The 17,416-nt window shown below is 50.1% G+C and overlaps 5 protein-coding genes across 5 annotated transcripts; 3 read left to right on the forward strand and 2 right to left on the reverse strand.

Moving 5' to 3' along the window:
* Window positions 1-540: 540 nt before the first annotated feature.
* On the forward strand, window positions 541-3,644 carry TRIVIDRAFT_229665 (uncharacterized protein; the record flags this gene model as incomplete). Its single annotated transcript, XM_014104270.1, has 22 exons — window positions 541-627; window positions 801-824; window positions 959-1,082; window positions 1,135-1,167; window positions 1,218-1,257; window positions 1,316-1,324; window positions 1,377-1,441; window positions 1,495-1,619; window positions 1,668-1,740; window positions 1,804-1,832; window positions 1,885-2,272; window positions 2,330-2,361; window positions 2,415-2,491; window positions 2,540-2,583; window positions 2,725-2,753; window positions 2,808-2,822; window positions 2,880-2,891; window positions 2,951-2,992; window positions 3,047-3,144; window positions 3,209-3,284; window positions 3,336-3,547; window positions 3,608-3,644. The coding sequence occupies 22 exons, from the start codon at window positions 583-585 to the stop codon at window positions 3,642-3,644; spliced, it is 1,629 nt and encodes a 542-aa protein (XP_013959745.1).
* Window positions 3,645-4,149: 505 nt separating this feature from the next.
* Window positions 4,150-6,004, reverse strand: TRIVIDRAFT_31830 (uncharacterized protein; the record flags this gene model as incomplete). Its single annotated transcript, XM_014104271.1, has 4 exons — window positions 4,150-4,743; window positions 4,807-5,324; window positions 5,399-5,696; window positions 5,810-6,004. 4 exons carry the CDS (start codon window positions 6,002-6,004, stop codon window positions 4,150-4,152), a joined length of 1,605 nt encoding a protein of 534 aa, XP_013959746.1.
* A 1,383-nt stretch (window positions 6,005-7,387) lies between these two features.
* TRIVIDRAFT_62218 (uncharacterized protein) lies at window positions 7,388-8,595 on the forward strand (the record flags this gene model as incomplete). The annotated part of the gene is made up of 3 exons (XM_014104272.1): window positions 7,388-7,409; window positions 7,494-8,497; window positions 8,551-8,595. 3 exons carry the CDS (start codon window positions 7,388-7,390, stop codon window positions 8,593-8,595), a joined length of 1,071 nt encoding a protein of 356 aa, XP_013959747.1.
* Window positions 8,596-10,663: 2,068 nt separating this feature from the next.
* On the reverse strand, window positions 10,664-10,990 carry TRIVIDRAFT_219310 (uncharacterized protein; the record flags this gene model as incomplete). The annotated part of the gene is made up of 1 exon (XM_014104273.1): window positions 10,664-10,990. One exon carries the CDS (start codon window positions 10,988-10,990, stop codon window positions 10,664-10,666), a length of 327 nt encoding a protein of 108 aa, XP_013959748.1.
* A 1,768-nt stretch (window positions 10,991-12,758) lies between these two features.
* On the forward strand, window positions 12,759-16,357 carry TRIVIDRAFT_72665 (uncharacterized protein; the record flags this gene model as incomplete). Its single annotated transcript, XM_014104274.1, has 3 exons — window positions 12,759-14,658; window positions 14,929-15,563; window positions 15,637-16,357. 3 exons carry the CDS (start codon window positions 12,759-12,761, stop codon window positions 16,336-16,338), a joined length of 3,237 nt encoding a protein of 1,078 aa, XP_013959749.1.
* Window positions 16,358-17,416: the final 1,059 nt, after the last annotated feature.

Below are 17,416 nucleotides of genomic sequence, written 5' to 3' on the forward strand. Positions count from 1 at the left end.
GGCAAATCAAAGGTAAATATGTAGGTAGGTATACACAAAATTAGCTGATACACACATTTCAACTAACACTTATTGTATCGAACTAAAAACACGTGGGCTATATTGTGAATTTACTTGCTTGAGTACTTGATCATTATTATTTTATCTATTGTCTTAATCCTCATTTATCTTTATAGGTACTTAAGTAGGTACTAAAAATTTCATTGTGCCAGATACAACCCCACCTTGAAAACGCCAACCTTGTATCATCGAGGACACCACAGATGCAGAAAAAAAAATTCAAGCGTTACGAAAGAGATAAACATAAATAATAATAAGAAGAAATTCTACGTTTAGGAATTACACATAGATATATATGAGTCTCATGCGATTTCGGGATGTGAGTCAGTCCGGCCGCAAAAGTTTCCAAAAGTGGAACCAACGGGTAGATAAGATTAGCAAATTCGATGGAGGGGCATGACTTCATAGGTATACATAGCAGTGCTTCCATATCTTTGCTTCAATTTTCTCTCTGCGGAAGATCAACTTTTGCCAACACTGCCAATCTTCTCAATACGCCGCCGAAACCAACATCAAGTCACAATGGCTGCCACCCTCGAGGCCGAGACCCCTCACAACCAATTCGACGTACGTGCCATCAATTCAGTGCCCCGCAGAGGGCTGGAAGAGCGAGCCGCAGGGGAAAAAAAATCTTGTGCTCGCTCTCCATGCCTTGCGATCGATCACCCAAGCTGCGGTGCATAGGCGCAATCGATTCATATACGTGAGAAGAATGGATTGGCTAACACTTGGCTCTCTAGACCATTCTGGTTCTCGATTTTGGCGTATGTACTTTCGGGAGTCCCTCTTCCCTTTTTCGACCCTTCATCACGAGCCTCGGAGTCGATAAACGGAGCTCCATTACCACTGCCTGGGTCCCGAGACCGCTTTAAATGGCAAATACTGACTCACGTTGAAGTCTCAAACGAGTCATCTTATCCTGCGACGTCTTCGAGCTCTCGGCGTCTTCGCGGAGCTGCTTCCTTGCACCACCAAGATCGCTGATCTGACATGGAAGCCCAAAGGAATCGTCTTCTCCGGAGGTGAGAAATCTCATGAAGCATGGTTTTCGCCGAGGTCTGACAGAACTACTAGGCCCTTCTTCTGTCTACGACGAGGGCTCGCCCCGTAAGGCATCCATCTCCCGAACGTCCTGCTACCTATACTCATATGTGTAGATGTTGATCCCGCGGTTTTTGAGCTTGGTGTACCCATTCTGTGAGCAGCTTCTACCCGTCCCTCAAGTTTCTCAACCTAGGCTAACGCAGAGGCATAGCGGTATTTGGTATGACTTTCTTCCACACCGGTACATGGTATGGCACTAATACTGTTGGCAGCTATGGTTGCCAGGAGATTGCATGGCGAATCGACTCCAAGAATGTTGCCCGCGGAGAGGCACGAGGTTTGTAACATTGGAAGAATCAACTGAACTTATTCCTGACGGTTGCCTCGTAGAGTATGGCCACGCCGACGTCAACGTCACCAAGGTCAATGATCACGCCGACCGGCTCTTCGCTGGCTTGGGAGATAAGATTCCCGTCTTCATGTCCCACTATGACAAGCTAGTTTCCCTGCCTACGGTAATTAAAATGAATTCGTTCATCTGGACAACTTATTGACTCTATCAGGGCTTTTCGGTCATTGGTTCCACCACAAACTCGGAGTTCGCCGCCATCGCCCATGAAGAGAAGCCCATCTTTGGTTTGTCTCCTCCAAGCTCCTTCTGTGGCCCAGTATGGAAAGATGCTAACACAAGGCAACTAGGCGTTCAGTTCCACCCTGAGCTAGAACACGTTTGTCACCCTAAAACAATACACAAGGATTCCTTCTAACATTTAGATATAGACACCCCGCGGAACCGACATTCTCCGCAACTTCAGCGTTGATATCTGCGGAGCCCAAGCAAATTGGGAAATGGGCGACTTTGTCAAGCTCGAGATTGCTCGTATCCGGGAGCTTGTGGGTGACCGAGCACTCGTCCTCGGCGCATGTAGCGGTGGTGTGGACAGCACTGTGGGAGCGGCCCTGATGCGTGAAGCCATCGGTGACCGCTTCAAGGCCATCCTCATCGACAATGGATGCATGCGTCTCAACGAGTGCGAGCAGGTCAAGGAGACTCTCGGACACCACCTTGGCATTGACCTCACAGTTGTCGATGCGGGCGAGCTGTTTTTGAGCCGTCTTGCAGGTGTTACTGATCCCGAAAAGAAGCGAAAGATTATTGGGTCGACTTGTGCGTATTTCATGCTGTCCGCGATGGACTATCGAACTGATACTGACTACATGACAGTTATCGATTTGTTCGAGAAAGAGGCTATCAGAGTACGCTCGCCCTTCCCTGACGGTTTATGCGGCTTGCTAACAGGACTCACAAGATCGAGCAAGAGGCAGAGAACACACCCAACAGCGGGAAGGTGGAATGGTTTTTGCAGGGAACACTGTACCCTGACGTGTAAGTCATTTCGAGCCAATTGCAGAATCCCAGCTGATGGTATTTCAGTATCGAGTCTTTGAGTTTTAGAGGTCCCTCAGCGACAATAAAAAGTAAGTAAATTGATCAAGATCTTTGGGGGCATATGTGGGGGCCAGTGTGGGGGCCATCGGCCTTCCCAAATCGTCGCATGATTACTCCCTCAAAGCTGTGTAAAGAAGAGACGGACAAAGGCTGACATGAGAGATACGTAGCCCACCATAATGTCGGGGGCCTGCCTGAGGTAAGTAATATCAAGCTCCCCAACACAAACGTACCTTGATTAACCAGTACATAGCGGATGATGAACGGCGTAAGTCATATTACCCAGGTAGGGTTTGATGTATACTGACTGACATGGCTCGTTTAGCAAGGTTTGCGTGTAAGTATATTCTTCACCTTTTCGTAAAGAAGAGAAAGCTGATGTGGCTTCTATTACAGCTTATTGAACCGCTCCGCCTTTTGTTCAAGGATGAAGTGAGGGTAAGTGAAACTCAAGAGCGCGGTTCTTATATTCAATTATATTAAATTCTATAGGAAATTGGTCGCCAGCTCGGCATCCACGAGTCGCTCGTGAACAGACACCCCTTCCCCGGTCCTGGCATTGCCATTCGCATCTTGGGTGATGTGACCAAGTACGTTTTTTATTATTTCCTTTCCCCCAACTTCTTGGTTTGCCGATCACTAACAAAATAAAAGGGAGAGAGTGGAAATTGCTCGCAAGGCAGACCATATCTTTATTACCATGATTAAGGAGGCTGGCCTTTATGATCAGGTGAGTCGCTTCACAAACGAAAACGAGTTCAAGCTAACTCTTCTCTCCTAGATCTCTCAAGCCTTTGCTGGTCTCGATACCAGCCGTAGTGTTGGTGTTTTTGGAGATCAGCGAGTTTGGGGTTACATCATCATTCTCCGCGCTGTTCGTACCAAGGATTTCATGAGCGCCGAGGTGTTCAACTTCGACAACGAGTTCCTCGGGAAAGTTTCTCGCGCCATTTGCAATCAGGTAGATGGCGTGTCCCGAGTTGTCTATGATTTGTAAGTAAACCCTTTCGCCTGCATTGGTTTCGAACTTCTAGCTGAGACAGCCCTTTCTAGGACCTCTAAGCCTCCCGGCACTATCGAGCTGGAGTAAGCGGCATGGTGGAGGGAAAATATATAGAGGAGGGATCACATACTTGCGTAAGCTAGGAAGCAATATAAAAATTGAGTTTTATGGCGTTTGGAGACTCTTCTGGAAAGGCACATAAAGTGGGAAGGGCGCGATGGGGGTAGATATCATCACATCATGATGCTAGCCGTCTTTCGAGACGAGACGCAGAGCTCAAATCACGGCATCTGATAGAATGAAAGTATTATTCATTATACATAAGAGCGGCCGTCCACGGATACGGCCATTCGGTCCCAGTTTCCTGTCGTGGTATAGTGATGATGGCAATGATGAAAGGGGGCAGCCCTGAGCCCGTAAAATGATGATGAAATCAGGTTACGGCAGCCGATGGGATAGTAACGGATAACCTGCTAATGATTGTAGGTAGCAGTTGTAGAGCGTAACGGCAGCCTTCTCTATTCAACATGTCGATAGTAGTGCCAAAACACGAATACTGATAGGTACTATATACAGATAGCAATTACCACTTTCACAGCCTCTGCACTCGAACGTGCAATCCTCCCTTCGGCTTCAGCGTCAAACTTGGATGCTCAAGCTGCACGTCTACATCAACAGCCTCCAGCGAAAAGTTGCTCATCATCTCCACCAGCACCGTCTTAATCTCCAACAGCGCAAGTGCTCGCCCAGGACACGTTCTCGGGCCATTGATAAACGCCTCAATGGCAAACGGGTTGGCCGCCGCCCCCGTCGTCGATTCCCATCGATTCGGGTTGAAAGTCTCGACGTCAGCGCCCCAGATGGCCGGGTTGAGATGAACCATGGCCGGAATCGTTGTGACGGTAGTGCCCTTTGGGATAGAAACGCCTGCAATGACGACATCTTCACCGGCTTCCCATGGAGCCATGAGGGTTGGTGAGTAGACGCGCAGACTCTCGCTGATAATGTTGTTGAGATATGGGAGGCTATCGATGGTTGCGGCATCCAGCTCGGGCTGTTTCTGTTGGGCAGACAAGATTTCTTCGCGTAAACGTTGCTGCATATCCGGGTATTGAACGAGCGCGTATATAGTCCAGGTGAGAGTACCAGCCGTCGTCTCATGGCCTGCGGAAACGCTTTGGATAATCTAGATTACAGGTACTCGAGTTAGTGCCGAAACCAGGAATCATATCAACAGAAGGCTACTTACAACGTCAATCAACATCTGGTCTGACACGCCCTTTTTCTCAGCCAGATTCGCTTCAATCATGTGTGTCAAGAAGTCCTTGGGCCCAGCATTTTCATCGCTTCGGCCACTCTTCTTATCTTGCTGGACTTGCATCACACGCTCTTGTATCAGCTCGGAGAGCATCGCCCTTAGAGCCGTGTGAGCTCGGATAAAGGCGAGATTCGCCTCGATCGGAAGCCACCGCAGCGGAATAAACGGGTTGATGAAGGTGATTAACTTTCCCAGCAGCGGTGGGTTGAGAATGCCTCTGTAGCATTCTTCGAAGCTGAGAGGCGATGACTTAGATCGAAACTCGGTGATGTCCCTGCTAAGTAGGGCGGTGCTGATGACTTTGAAAGCTGTTCGGGAGAATAGAGCTTCGACTTCAACCACTCCATTTTTCTCTCCTCCTATCGCCGTATCGAACTCGGTAGATAGCTCTCTGGCCTTGTCCTTGAATATGGGAAGCATTTTTCGCACGCTCGGCTTCGAGAGGGGTCCTATTACCAGCTCCATATCAGAGTCGACTCATTTACAGAGCTTCTGGACTCTTTTTAAAGAATGGCCGACTTACCGGCCATGATTCGTCGCAGCTGCTTATGCTGCTCCCCCACACTGAACAAGATGCCAGTCCCCAAAATCTCCCCCACCAGCTTCACAAAGAAGCTGGGCTTGACAAACGAATATGCATGTGTCTGGAGCACCTCGCGAGCCGCTTCCAGGCTATTCACCAAGAGCACCTCCGAGTTACCAAAGGTGAGGTGGCGAATGAAGGGCGCATCGGGCCATTTGCGCACCCAGTCGAGATATAAGTCGTTGGGACCGGCAGCTTTGAGCAGGCGAATACCCTGACCGACGAGGAACTGGTTATCCTACATTGACACCAGCATATATTAGCTCCTTTCTCGTCTTTTCTTTGCATTTTTCTCTTGCGCTGGCGCATTCTGATGATGCCCCACCACCAATCATACAGATTCTGCCATACCTTTGGTCCAGGGAGATGTCGCAATCCAGAGATATAGAAAGGGTATATCAACGCCTTTCCAACCTTGTACACCACCGTCCCAAGAATATACACCAAAAGGCCGAATGCTGCTGCCAGAGGAATCGTCGCGTCCGTCTGTCGCAGCACTAACACGACGCTAGCGAACGAAACCAGAGCTACACAGAGCGACTCCATCGTTGCTCGTTTCAAACCCGATGTAGAACAACGATTTGAGCAAACATTCAACAGCACCAAGCAGCAAAAACAATCCCACTCGGCACGAAGTGCCTCGCAGGGGGGCTACCAAGTTCATCTTTATATTGACCTTTAGATTCCTCTCCACCTCCTGTATTTCTGCTTGACTCGCCGCTAGACATTTCCCTCTTTTCACTGACTACTACCCCCCTAATGCAACGCTTGTCGTCAGTGCTTATCATATCAAACTTACATAAAACAACGATGAATAAGTCCAAAATGACAAGTCATGATTCCGGACGCCTTCTTAGTGGTGTGTTCTCGCGAACTATTAAGGGTGGAGACCGGAAATAGACAAATAGCAGGGGTCTGGGTTCCTATCCCGTTGACAATTGCTGCATTCTCGCAGGCTCGTGATGAAGACTAAGCAGAGCTGCGCCCGCCCTAAGGATATTAATGCGAACGGAGCCTTAAGGGTGGGTTCGACAAAGGGCGCCTGTGTGGATTGAATTCTGGGGCTTTGGCAATGAAATTGGATATGATTGACCGTTGGAGTTGCAAGGTATGCGGTTGCGAAGAGTGGAGGAGTTGATTTTTCCACGAAAGACTGGAATAGTTGGTTCGGAGTTGCAAACTCGAATCCGAATAGCGTGGTCATAGGCTAACGGATGGATATCCGTACCTCGTACTCCTTCGCCCCCGTGAAGGAGAATCTATTAATATTTTGGATAGACTGACGCGGATTGCGCATGCAAATCGACGTACAAGACACACACCCGTTTGCAAATGACTTGTCCTGGTGCAGATTCTAGTACGAATACTTGGGTATGCTCTGTATGCCGGCTTGTGGTTCGTTACTCTGTAAAGTTGCCGCACATCCAAAGATGAGTCCTATGCATCCGTGGATATATCCAAACACCCGTGGAGAATAACTGAATGAATTTACGCCCATTTCGAGCTGCTTAATTATTATAGAGAATACCTACCTAGGTACTTGAGAGTGATTGAGTGAACTGAGCACAGGTTCCGATATGTCACTTTGATTAGGTAATTATCTATCTTTCAAGTTATTTTTAAATATTTGGGTTACAAGACTCATTGGTTGGTAATTCCATCCTTCGTGTTGTACAAGTAAAAAAGCGGCAGCTGAGTGTAGCTCCAGTTAGCAGCTCTCAGTATTACTGTAGCTCTGTTGAAGCAGCAGCTAATGAGGGCCATTGGATGTCTATGTGGTATCCTCCACATCGCCCCACTTGCCAAATCCGCGCCTTGATTGATGCCCAGACGCGATCTGAAATTCTTTTGTGGAGGACTCGATGCTGAGTTTGCACGTGAAGCTCAAAGAAATTACAGGCCTGCAGATTCCCAGGGTCAAAGGCCAAGATGCTCGTCGGAATATGTGGCAGTACGTCATCCGCATGCGCACAGTGTTTCGTACAGACTGGAGCTTCAGACAAGATATAGCGGGCTAACCTGACATCGAATCCAGGCATCTGCTCGGGTAAGAAGACTGTGGCCCAGTATCTGGTTGAGCATCACGGCTTCAAGCATCTCTATCTGCAATCCTCTGCGTCAGTCTCAGACCAGGACGCCACGGGAGAGACATCACCATCCCCTGACAGCGGCAATGCGGCCTTTGCTGGGGTAACCACCACTAATGGGACCAGCCCATCCTCTCATGTCTTTACCACGGCTGAAGACCTGTTGGATTTTGTGACTCGGCGATGGCGCAGCCGCTTTGTGACAACTGATATCCCCACAGAGAAGGTGCTTGACGTCTTCATCCGTCGGCCATTCTTCCTGCTCATCTCCATTGACGCTCCGCTCACCGTGCGTTGGCGTCGTTTCCAGCAGCGCTCCAAGCAGCCAGAGCAATCTGTCATTAGTCTTGAGGAGTTTGTCACCCAGAATGACCTGCATCTATACGACCCTCACACTGGCCTACAGCCGCTCATTTCGCGAGCCACCGTCCGGCTGCTCAATACCTCATCCTCGCTGGCCCATCTCTATGCGACCCTGGGGAAACTCGACATCCCCAACCCGGACCGCATGAGGCCAGGCTGGGATACCTACTTTATGGCACTGGCATCTCTCGCGGCACAGCGGTCGAATTGCATGAAACGACGCGTTGGCTGTGTGCTGGTTGGGCGAGAACGGCGAGTCATCAGCACTGGGTACAACGGCACGCCCCGCGGCTTGCGAAACTGCGCAGAGGGCGGCTGTCCTCGATGCAACGAGGGGAGCAGCTCTGGGGTCGGCCTGGCCACGTGTCTGTGCATACATGCCGAGGAGAATGCGCTTCTGGAGGCCGGGAGGGAGCGTATCCGGGAGGGATCCGTGCTGTACTGTGATACGTGTCCGTGCTTGACGTGTAGCATCAAGATCTGCCAGGTCGGCATCGCGGAGGTGGTGTATGCTCATGGATACAGCATGGATACTGAGACAGCAGAGGTGTTTAGACAGGCGGGCGTCAAGCTTCGTCAATTCATCCCGGTGAGTGAGCAGATAACATTTTTGACTTTGACAATTGCTGATATTGTAAACAGCCTCCGAATGGTCTGATTCATTTAGAGAAGATGGAGTTGTATTGATTTACGCATATACGGCGCGGCACATGGGATATGGAGCGGTGTTTTAGACTGAACATGCACATGTAGACCAACAAATCATTGTACTTGGAGCCAATTTCCGAAATGTATCATGACGTGCAGATGCCCTTGTCCAGATTCGCGATGCTAATCGGTAGATCGATTTAATTTAATCGAAGCTGACGCATAAGTCTGATCGCATTTTACCCCAGAACATGTTTCGGACGGGATAACTCAGCTGCAGAGCAGTAATTAACACGGGGAGTAGATGAGCGGCAAGTATACGGAATAGAGGGGCGAGATAGAATTGATCAGGTCAATTGGGCTGCTATTGATTTGTAAATTTATATTGGATTCACCGTTGTCAACTGCCGCAATCCTCCAATAGTGAAACGGATGGCTATATAGGTTGTATGTGAAACTCTAAAATTGGATATGGGAGTTGGAGTGCAGGTAGCGGACCCCTTCTTATATAACACTCATAACCTTGTGCTGGGAGATAATGGACGAGATTATTCTTCTCGATAGAGCATCTCTCAATTTCATACCAAAAACCTTGGGATCGACTTGAATTGATCCTTTTGATTTCGATCACTGCAGGGTAGGCCTTAAGCTTACAACCAATACCTGCAGCTTGGTACCTGCAGCTGCTCCACAAAATGTGCCAAAGCTTGAGCCACAAAAGCAAACACCACGATCGTCTGATACATCTCATCACATCAGAAGACATGCAATCGTATTATTGAAGGGCTAAAAAACACATGCTTGTGCATCCTCTAAGGTATCAAGGCTCAATTTCTATCTTCCCACGCTCGACTGATCCTCTTCTCAACAGTCATGGACCAAACAAGGTGCTCGTCACCTCCAGGCCATTCTGTTCCTTGGCCTCCTCAATGTAAGACTTTTTTTCTGGCAAGTCTCACTTCATGCAGGACAAGGTTGCCTGTCATCCTGATAGCTGCGGCCTGCGCTCCCGCAACTCAATGCAGCGGGACCCGTAGGTATGGGCACAGCTCAGATACATGTAAAGTTCCCACATCTGGCAAGGGAGAAGCTGGTTGCCATGGGAGAGGTACTCCATAGACTCCACTGGTTGGTCACTTGTCCGGGAGGTTATCTTGGAGCCTTGCTGCGAAGCACTCCATTTTCTCTGTTGCCTAGAGATGCAGAAGATGGCGATAGATCTTAATCCGTGGAATACTATGTACTATACCCGGCTGCCTGCGTAAGTAGTAGGCAACAATGAGGAACTATCTAGTACCTAAGAAATCTATGATTTGACGATGCTAAAATGAAGAATCTCACCACCGGGAAGCTTTCAGGCCATGACTCTGCCCTTGGTGGCCAAAAAAGCTAAGAGGAGGTTAGGCACCTGCTTGTACGAGTTATCACCCAGGCAAACGGGCTAAAGATGGAGGTGCACTGCTAGAGAGCCCAGCCAGCTGCGCGGGTCCGGAATGGAGAGCCGGGGAAGCGAAATGAGCATGGAGACTAAAAAAGGGGGTCATCGTCTTTTACAGAACTGACAGTTCGGAGGAATAAACCAAGGGATGTAACTGTGTGCATGTACGGAGTAAACAGGCTAGAGTATAATACCACCACTTAAGCCACATCCATGATAGAGGGATACTCGTACGCAAAAATAGGGGCTGCTCTTCGGATGTGAATAGAGTATGGAGTACTGGACAAACAAGCAAGGTTCACCCATGTACGAACGAGTGACTGTTTTGGCCGTCTAAGCGCGACGTGGCAATACACAAAAACAGTGGCAACGAGACTCGCATCCTTCCAAGGCTGCATGGAAGTAAACAATGGCCCTGTTTGTTTTGATCGATGAGCGAGTCATCACCCGCCGCTATGACTCCCTAGTCAGTTGGAGAAACCGGTAGGAGAGGCTGGGTTGAAGAGAGACATGAGTTAAAAAAAAAAAAAAAAACAGCGGCCTTGTCACAGATAGTCGGCGACATGGGCGGCTGACCTGGCGGCTTCCCACGGACCATTGACCATTCATTCTTCATGCTTCCGCCTCAGTGTCCTTGTCTGAGGTGCATTGACGCGTGCTGCCCGCATGTTACATGAACCCTGGCGTCTGGGGAACAAGTGGCGAAGGGAAGAGTAAATCAAGAAACCCGAAACATGCAGGGAGGAACAGATGGTCGGGGCCAATCTTTGCCACTGCCCATCCGATCCATGCCGCCTTGATCATCGATGTCATAGCCTGGTTTGGTGTAGGAAGAAGCGCCAGACCCCTCCCAAGGCCAAGGCGCCGTTCCTGCATCCGATCCGTCAGCGAGACCCGTGCTCCTCCTGGGCCAGTTTGGTGCTTCAGATTGTCGTAGAGTAGCTGCAAGAATCGATCGATGTTGTTGTGGTTGTTTGGTAGTTGCCTGTCCTGCATGGTGCTTGTTTGAGATGCCGGCATCAGGCACGGCTGTGGTGGCAATGCCAACACCTGTTCTATACTTGGTAAACAGCCGTCACACATGCTTGTGACCAGGCTGTGCAAAGGATGGTGATGATGGGCAGGCCGAGAAATGCAATGTCTTGGCCGTTGGTCCGCTGCAATGGACGGAGGTATAATCGAACACGCTATTGGAGCCTTGTGACGCTACTGAATACTTGCTGGAATCAAAAAGCACTACGCCGTTTTATTATTACGGTAATAATACAGTAGACGCAATACCAGTGTCGATAATATTTTGCAATACTCGTAATACAGTAACAGATAATTTTTGCGGCTTCTCTTGTGTGCTCCAACATGAAAATCCTCCCTGCATGGCCAGCAAGGATTTGTCCCAGCGCTGTGGCGCACACGAGCTCTGGCGCCAAAATTCTGCCGGGCGGACAAGGGGCAATTGCCAAATGGGCTCCACTTTGGGCGGTTGAAGACGCGTTCCCGCGTGTTACGCTAGGCCCCATTTGGTAAGATGATAAACAATGCAGCATCTCAGTCGCGCCTCATAGCCTCGCCAACACTCCCAACTACCCAGTAGAAGGCGCTACCGGCTGCTACCTGTAATTGTCGAATCGGGCTTACTGCACCGCACTGCGCTGCACTACACATGGGCTCGTACTCGTACTCCCTTTGCACGCTCAACTCCAACACCTTTGCATACCATCCGGCGTTTGACCTGGATTTTCACTCTCTCCCTGCGTGTGTCTTTTGTTTTACTCTGTCTCGCAATTGAGTCACCGCCGTGGCCGAGTCCGACGCTGTTCAGGAGGGAACCGCGGCTGTGCTGCCAAAGTCAATTTCGAAACCATACGAGTACGGTACCTGGCCGAGTCACCTCCCACGATACGAAGCAGCGACGACGACGGCATCGAACGGCGACTGAACAAGGGGTGGTGCTTGGAAGGCATCCGGGACGACATATTGGACCTGCGTAATATTGGCTTTGCGATCCTCCCAGCCGAACCATCGACGCAAGCGCACCCGCCATCTACATCTACAATTCCATCTTCACAGGCGGGTGATATCTGCCAGAGTGCGCCGGGCACCTGCGCATCGTGAGCACCTCTTTTCCTCTCTGCTTCTCATTCCTCTTTACCCTGTCGGCCCACGCCATGCTGTAACTGCCTCTGGCCAGCAATCCACTTGTTCTGAGCTGTTGACCTGGCTTCATTGGGCCTTCTTGACTCTCGGCCCCGCCTGCTTTGCCGCCCATCTCAGCATGCGTACTGGATAAGACGTTCTTTTGGTATTCTGAGCTGCGACCCGCTTGGGCATCCTCACGGCTTGTCTCTCGTTTTTTTTTATCAGGCATAGCCCTCCCGGACGTTTCCCATCTGTGTGCTGTTTCTCTATACTACAACCTCTTGTTGCGCTTCACACATCGCACGCCATCTCGACTGGATTTCGTTTCCCAAGCATCTCAGACTCCGATTCCTCGACAGACCAATTTACTTTTTGTGTTTGTGCATTTTATTTGTTGGTGTGATGCACGCATTTTCCTGGCCATCTTAGTGACCGCCAACCAAGGAGACATCTACAGCGCACTTTATATATAACGAAGCCTTTGCGAGGAGACCAACTAATCCGAAGCTGCGCACGTCTTCAGCACCATCGACATTCCCCGACCTAGTGTTTTTTGGTCCGCGGCTTTCTCATAACTCTAGCAAGAAAACTTCCGAGCATTGTTTTGCACTGTCTTCATTCCAGTGCCATGTCCTTTTCCAACGGCGGTGGCGGCACTATGGCGTTGCCCTCGCCCACCCACGTTCATCACATGGACCCAACCTCTGTTCGCAACCTTCGACGGTCCATGTCACGATCCCCTACGAAGCTTTTCGCACGAACAAACTCTCAAGGTTCTGGTAGCACGCGTCATAGTTCACTGTCTCCGGGTCGACGGCCCGCTACAACACCGCTCCAACAACGCCCAGTGCTGAACCCTCCTTCGTCAGCTCCGCCAGCTGTCGGCTCATCAATCCTCGCCAGCGCCCCGCATCTATCGCCTGCGCAGACACCCCTTCGGCCAGGCGTTAAGCTCTCGCTCCGATCCGCCAAAAGCACAAAAACGGTACCTCCTTCGCGCATCACCCGAACACGAGCGTCCCCAAGGAGCCCGTTGAAACGCGCGTTGAGCGCCACTCCCGACTCTGGAAACTCTACTTCCTCACGCTCGCCCCCATCTTCTCCCAGACCTAGATTTGCAGGGCAGGAAAACAACAACAATAACCACAACATCGACAATACGCCCAGCCGCTCTACTCTGCGCAAAGCTATCGACAGATCGACTCGACATAGTGTGCAATTTGATCTTACAGAACCTTCTCAATTTTCATTTTTGAAGGCGTTGGGTTCAGTGAGCGACTACCCCATGATTCCGACAACAGGCGCTTTGAAGCGCAGCGACGCAACAATGAACTTGGACCGGTCAAACAAAGGCAGCCCGGTGGCCAAGCGACGAAGTTTGCACGGCATTACAAGTTCTACGCAGACAGAGGATCTCAACATCTTCGGTTCGAGCGCATCGCCGCCTAGCGCCTTTGATATACATGAAGATGCATTTCCTGAGTATGAGCTGTCGGGCATCGCGGGACCTGCTTTTCACCGCGATCACCTGGCATCTCCTTCTCCCGCGTCAAACATTCCGAAACGATCTTCATCTCTCCGGAGATCAACGCTGCAGCAGCGCTACGGCGAAAAGACGTCTTGGGGGAAACAGTCTGGTGAGCGACAGCTTTCGCAGCTTGGCAGTGAATTTTCAACGCCTGTTAGACGCCGGCCGCGACTTTCTACTGACTCTTTTGTGCCTCCGACAGCGGTTCGTGAGAATCCCTTTGCGCCTAGCGCGACCGTTTCCAAGACGGAAAGCAAAGATCACCAACCTCACCCGCTGTCCAAGACCCTGACAACCTCCACATCTGGCAACAGCTTGACTGAGGAGCAATCATTCTATGCCCCTGCAAAGGTCGCCCAGAAACCGCATCCATTTTCAAGGTCTCTGCCCCCTGGTGCTACTCGTCCCACTGCGCGATCTTTCAACGAGCATAGGGCCTCAATAGCAACGCCAAACCAGTCTCACCAGCTTTGGATCGGCGCTTTCAGCTCCACTGGCCTCATTTCCAAAGTCAACCGAAACCCAGAGGAAGAGGCTGACAAGAAGATGGCTCCCCCTGATACGCCGTGCAAAAAACACACAAACCCATTCGCGACCTTTCCACCGCCCTCTAGTTCAGGAAAGAAGAGAGGAAGCTATCGTAACTCGTTTGGCGGCGTTCCCTCTACCCCATTTAACCCCATCTTAGGTCGTGCCCCTGATACCTATGGCAACCCTTCAAAAGGCCTGTCCATTTTCCAACGCAGCAGTGCTCTGGGCACCCGCCGTGGAAGCATCCTTAGCGTCGACGGTGACGACCGGAAACTGTTTGCTGATGGTGCCGACTTTGCAACCTCCATTGAAGGCGATGCCCCTCCCACTCCTACCAAAAACCTCCTAACGCCAAGCTTCAGCGGCCTGAGCAGCCTTAGTGAAAGTTCTCAGGAAAGCCCAAGCGCCAACCGATCGTTTTTGTCATCAACAGTCAAGGGAACACCACCGCGACCACGAGAACCAAGCTGTAAGTCGATCCCAGAGGTGTCCGCCAGTCCAAGGAACCAAATCGAAGGAGCACAGTTGCTGGCCAATCGATCTACTCCTATGGACGGCGAGCCACCTTCATCCGACCCTCTTCCCTTATCTTCGTTTGGACGGGCAAGGTCCCAGAGGGGGCTTAGTGCGCCCCCGCCGCTCAATCCCGAGCCTCCAACTTCGACGACGCAGCTTAGTCGCGGATCCTTCAAGTCATCCAGAACCAGAGTATGTACTAAGATGATGTATGTTGACACAGCGAGCCCTGCCGATGGACGACGCACTCCTCAGACCCCCCAGGAAACCTTTCTGCCACTGGATGCTAGCCGTTTATCCATCTCTCGAGCTGGAGAGGGTCGGAGAGAAACAACCATGCCGCCACCGGTCACACCCACTACAGTCCGAGATTTCCGATCGTCTACGAGCATCTTCGTCACGCCAGTTAATGGTCGTACCAGCAACCTGGATGTCGACGCCAGCCTACACTCCAAGTTTGACAAGGTTGAGCAGATTGGCAAGGGCGAGTTTTCTACAGTATACCGTGTAACCAAGCAGGACCACCAAAATGACTTTTCTGCATCTTCTTTCACCCCGGTTGACAGCCATACCAAGAGCACTTCCAAGAGCCAGGTCTTTGCTGTCAAGAAGAGCAAGCAGCCGTATCACGGCCCCAAGGACAGAGACGCCAAACTGCGTGAGGCTCGCATTCTACAGGCTTTATCACATGCTGAACATGTTGTGCAATATATCGATGATTGGGAGCATAACTTTCACCTTTACATCCAGACAGAGTTTTGTGAAGAAGGAACCCTGGATAAATTTTTGGCCAACATCGGACAGGTTGGTCGATTGGATGATTTCCGCATCTATAAGATCTTGCAAGATCTTTGCTTGGTAAGTTCATCCAGCCCCTAAAATACCATGGGGTTTAATTCCCTAATTGCTAACATCTGTGCTTCTTTCATAGGGATTGAAAGAAATCCACGACGCTGGATTTATGCATCTTGATATGAAGCCGGCAAATATTCTCATTACCTTTGAGGGAGTCATCAAGATTGGCGACTTCGGACTGGCCCAAGCTGTTTCTGAAGACGTACGGCTAGACGTTGAAGGAGACCGGGAGTACATGGCCCCTGAAATGTTGGAAGGCAAAGCCGATCAGTCTGCTGATATCTTTTCCCTTGGTCTTATGACTCTGGAAACGGCAGCCAATGTGATGCTTCCTGACAACGGGCCTACATGGGTAGCTCTCAGATCTGGGGATCTCTCCGAAGTACCTAGTCTGACCTGGACTCCATCAATCGAGGTCCAGCGAGATGCTCTCGGTAACCCGACCGACTCTGTGACGAGCGATGATCTCCAGATCGAGAGAACACGCAGCCCCGGCAATCTGTTTGGCTCATTTAAGCGATCAGAACTTCAGCAGCCTCCCGAGTTTATGGTTGAGGCCTTCCACCCCAGCTCCCTTGATTCCATTGTCAGGTGGATGACGCAGCAGGACCCTGAAGAGCGGCCACACATCGAACAAGTCTTGGCATTGGAAGGCATGCGGTGGGTGGCAGAGCACCGCAATGCGCCCGCCATCGTCTACGAAGGGAACTGGGGCCCCTCGGAGCTGTTCCCCGTCTCCATCGTCAACGACAGCGACCTCGAAATGACAGATGTTTAAAGCTTTCTTCTTCTTTTTGAAAAAGATTTAACAACGCGCTGTACCTTTTAGAGCCGATTACTTCCAAAAAACAATGAGGCTGGATATATCCAAGGGAACATAGGATGCGTATGATTTCGGTTACTTATACCCTTGTACCGGGACATGTTCGAGTGGATACGACGGGCCGACGTTTGAATTTATCAAAAAGCCTCTGGTCCTGCATATAGCGAATTTTTCTTTTGTTTTACGGGCACCCGCCCTTGACGCCCTGATGGATTATGAAACAACCTCGACCTTGCTTTTTATACATTTCGAAAGGTATTAACGACTTGAATGGGCGAAATGAATTTACACTTGCACCTCCGCCTCGTTGGTGTATCCATGCTTTGAGCAGGCTGATCGAGGGAATATCGCCTCAAAAATTCTCTCATCCTTTGGATCCTTTGATCAGCTTGCGCGGTCAACGTGCGGAGGCCGCGTCTCGTTTGACGAGATTGCGTGTACCAACTATACTTGAGATCGAATAGACATGGCAACGACGCGTGGCTAGAATTGGGACGACTTTAGAAGCAGGCCCACCTTGATTGGATTTTTTTGATATCAAACGAAGCACACAGTTTTGTGTGTCTAATCAAAGAACCGTCGAAGATGAGGGCCATAGGGTATAGAATAAGGAAGAAGTTGCTTGTTTTTCTTCTTGTAATTGATGTACGAATAAATATTAGCAGACGAGGGAGATGCAAATGGAATGGACAGCTGAATTTGCGGCGTTTGGGCTTGGAATTGGAATTGGGATGGATGTTGAGGGCGATTCCCCAGGAGTTGGCAGGGAGGTAAATCCGTCTCTCATGATGATCACGACGAAATGCAATGAATACGATATGATATCCCTAGAGATTAGCAGTATTGGCTTGTGACTCGGTGCATTTTCTTGACATGTGAATTGAACTGTGATACTAAATGTACTTACCTACTTAGTATCTACATATACTTTCTTGTATTACATGGATGTACTCCGTACTTAGTAAGTTGTTAATGGATTGTTGACTCACTGGAGTTTGCCAATCCGCCCGGGACCCCGCATTAGCGCGTCGTA

This window comes from Trichoderma virens, assembly GCF_000170995.1.
Source record: "Trichoderma virens Gv29-8 chromosome Unknown TRIVIscaffold_3, whole genome shotgun sequence".
In the NCBI taxonomy this organism is placed as follows: domain Eukaryota; kingdom Fungi; phylum Ascomycota; class Sordariomycetes; order Hypocreales; family Hypocreaceae; genus Trichoderma; species Trichoderma virens.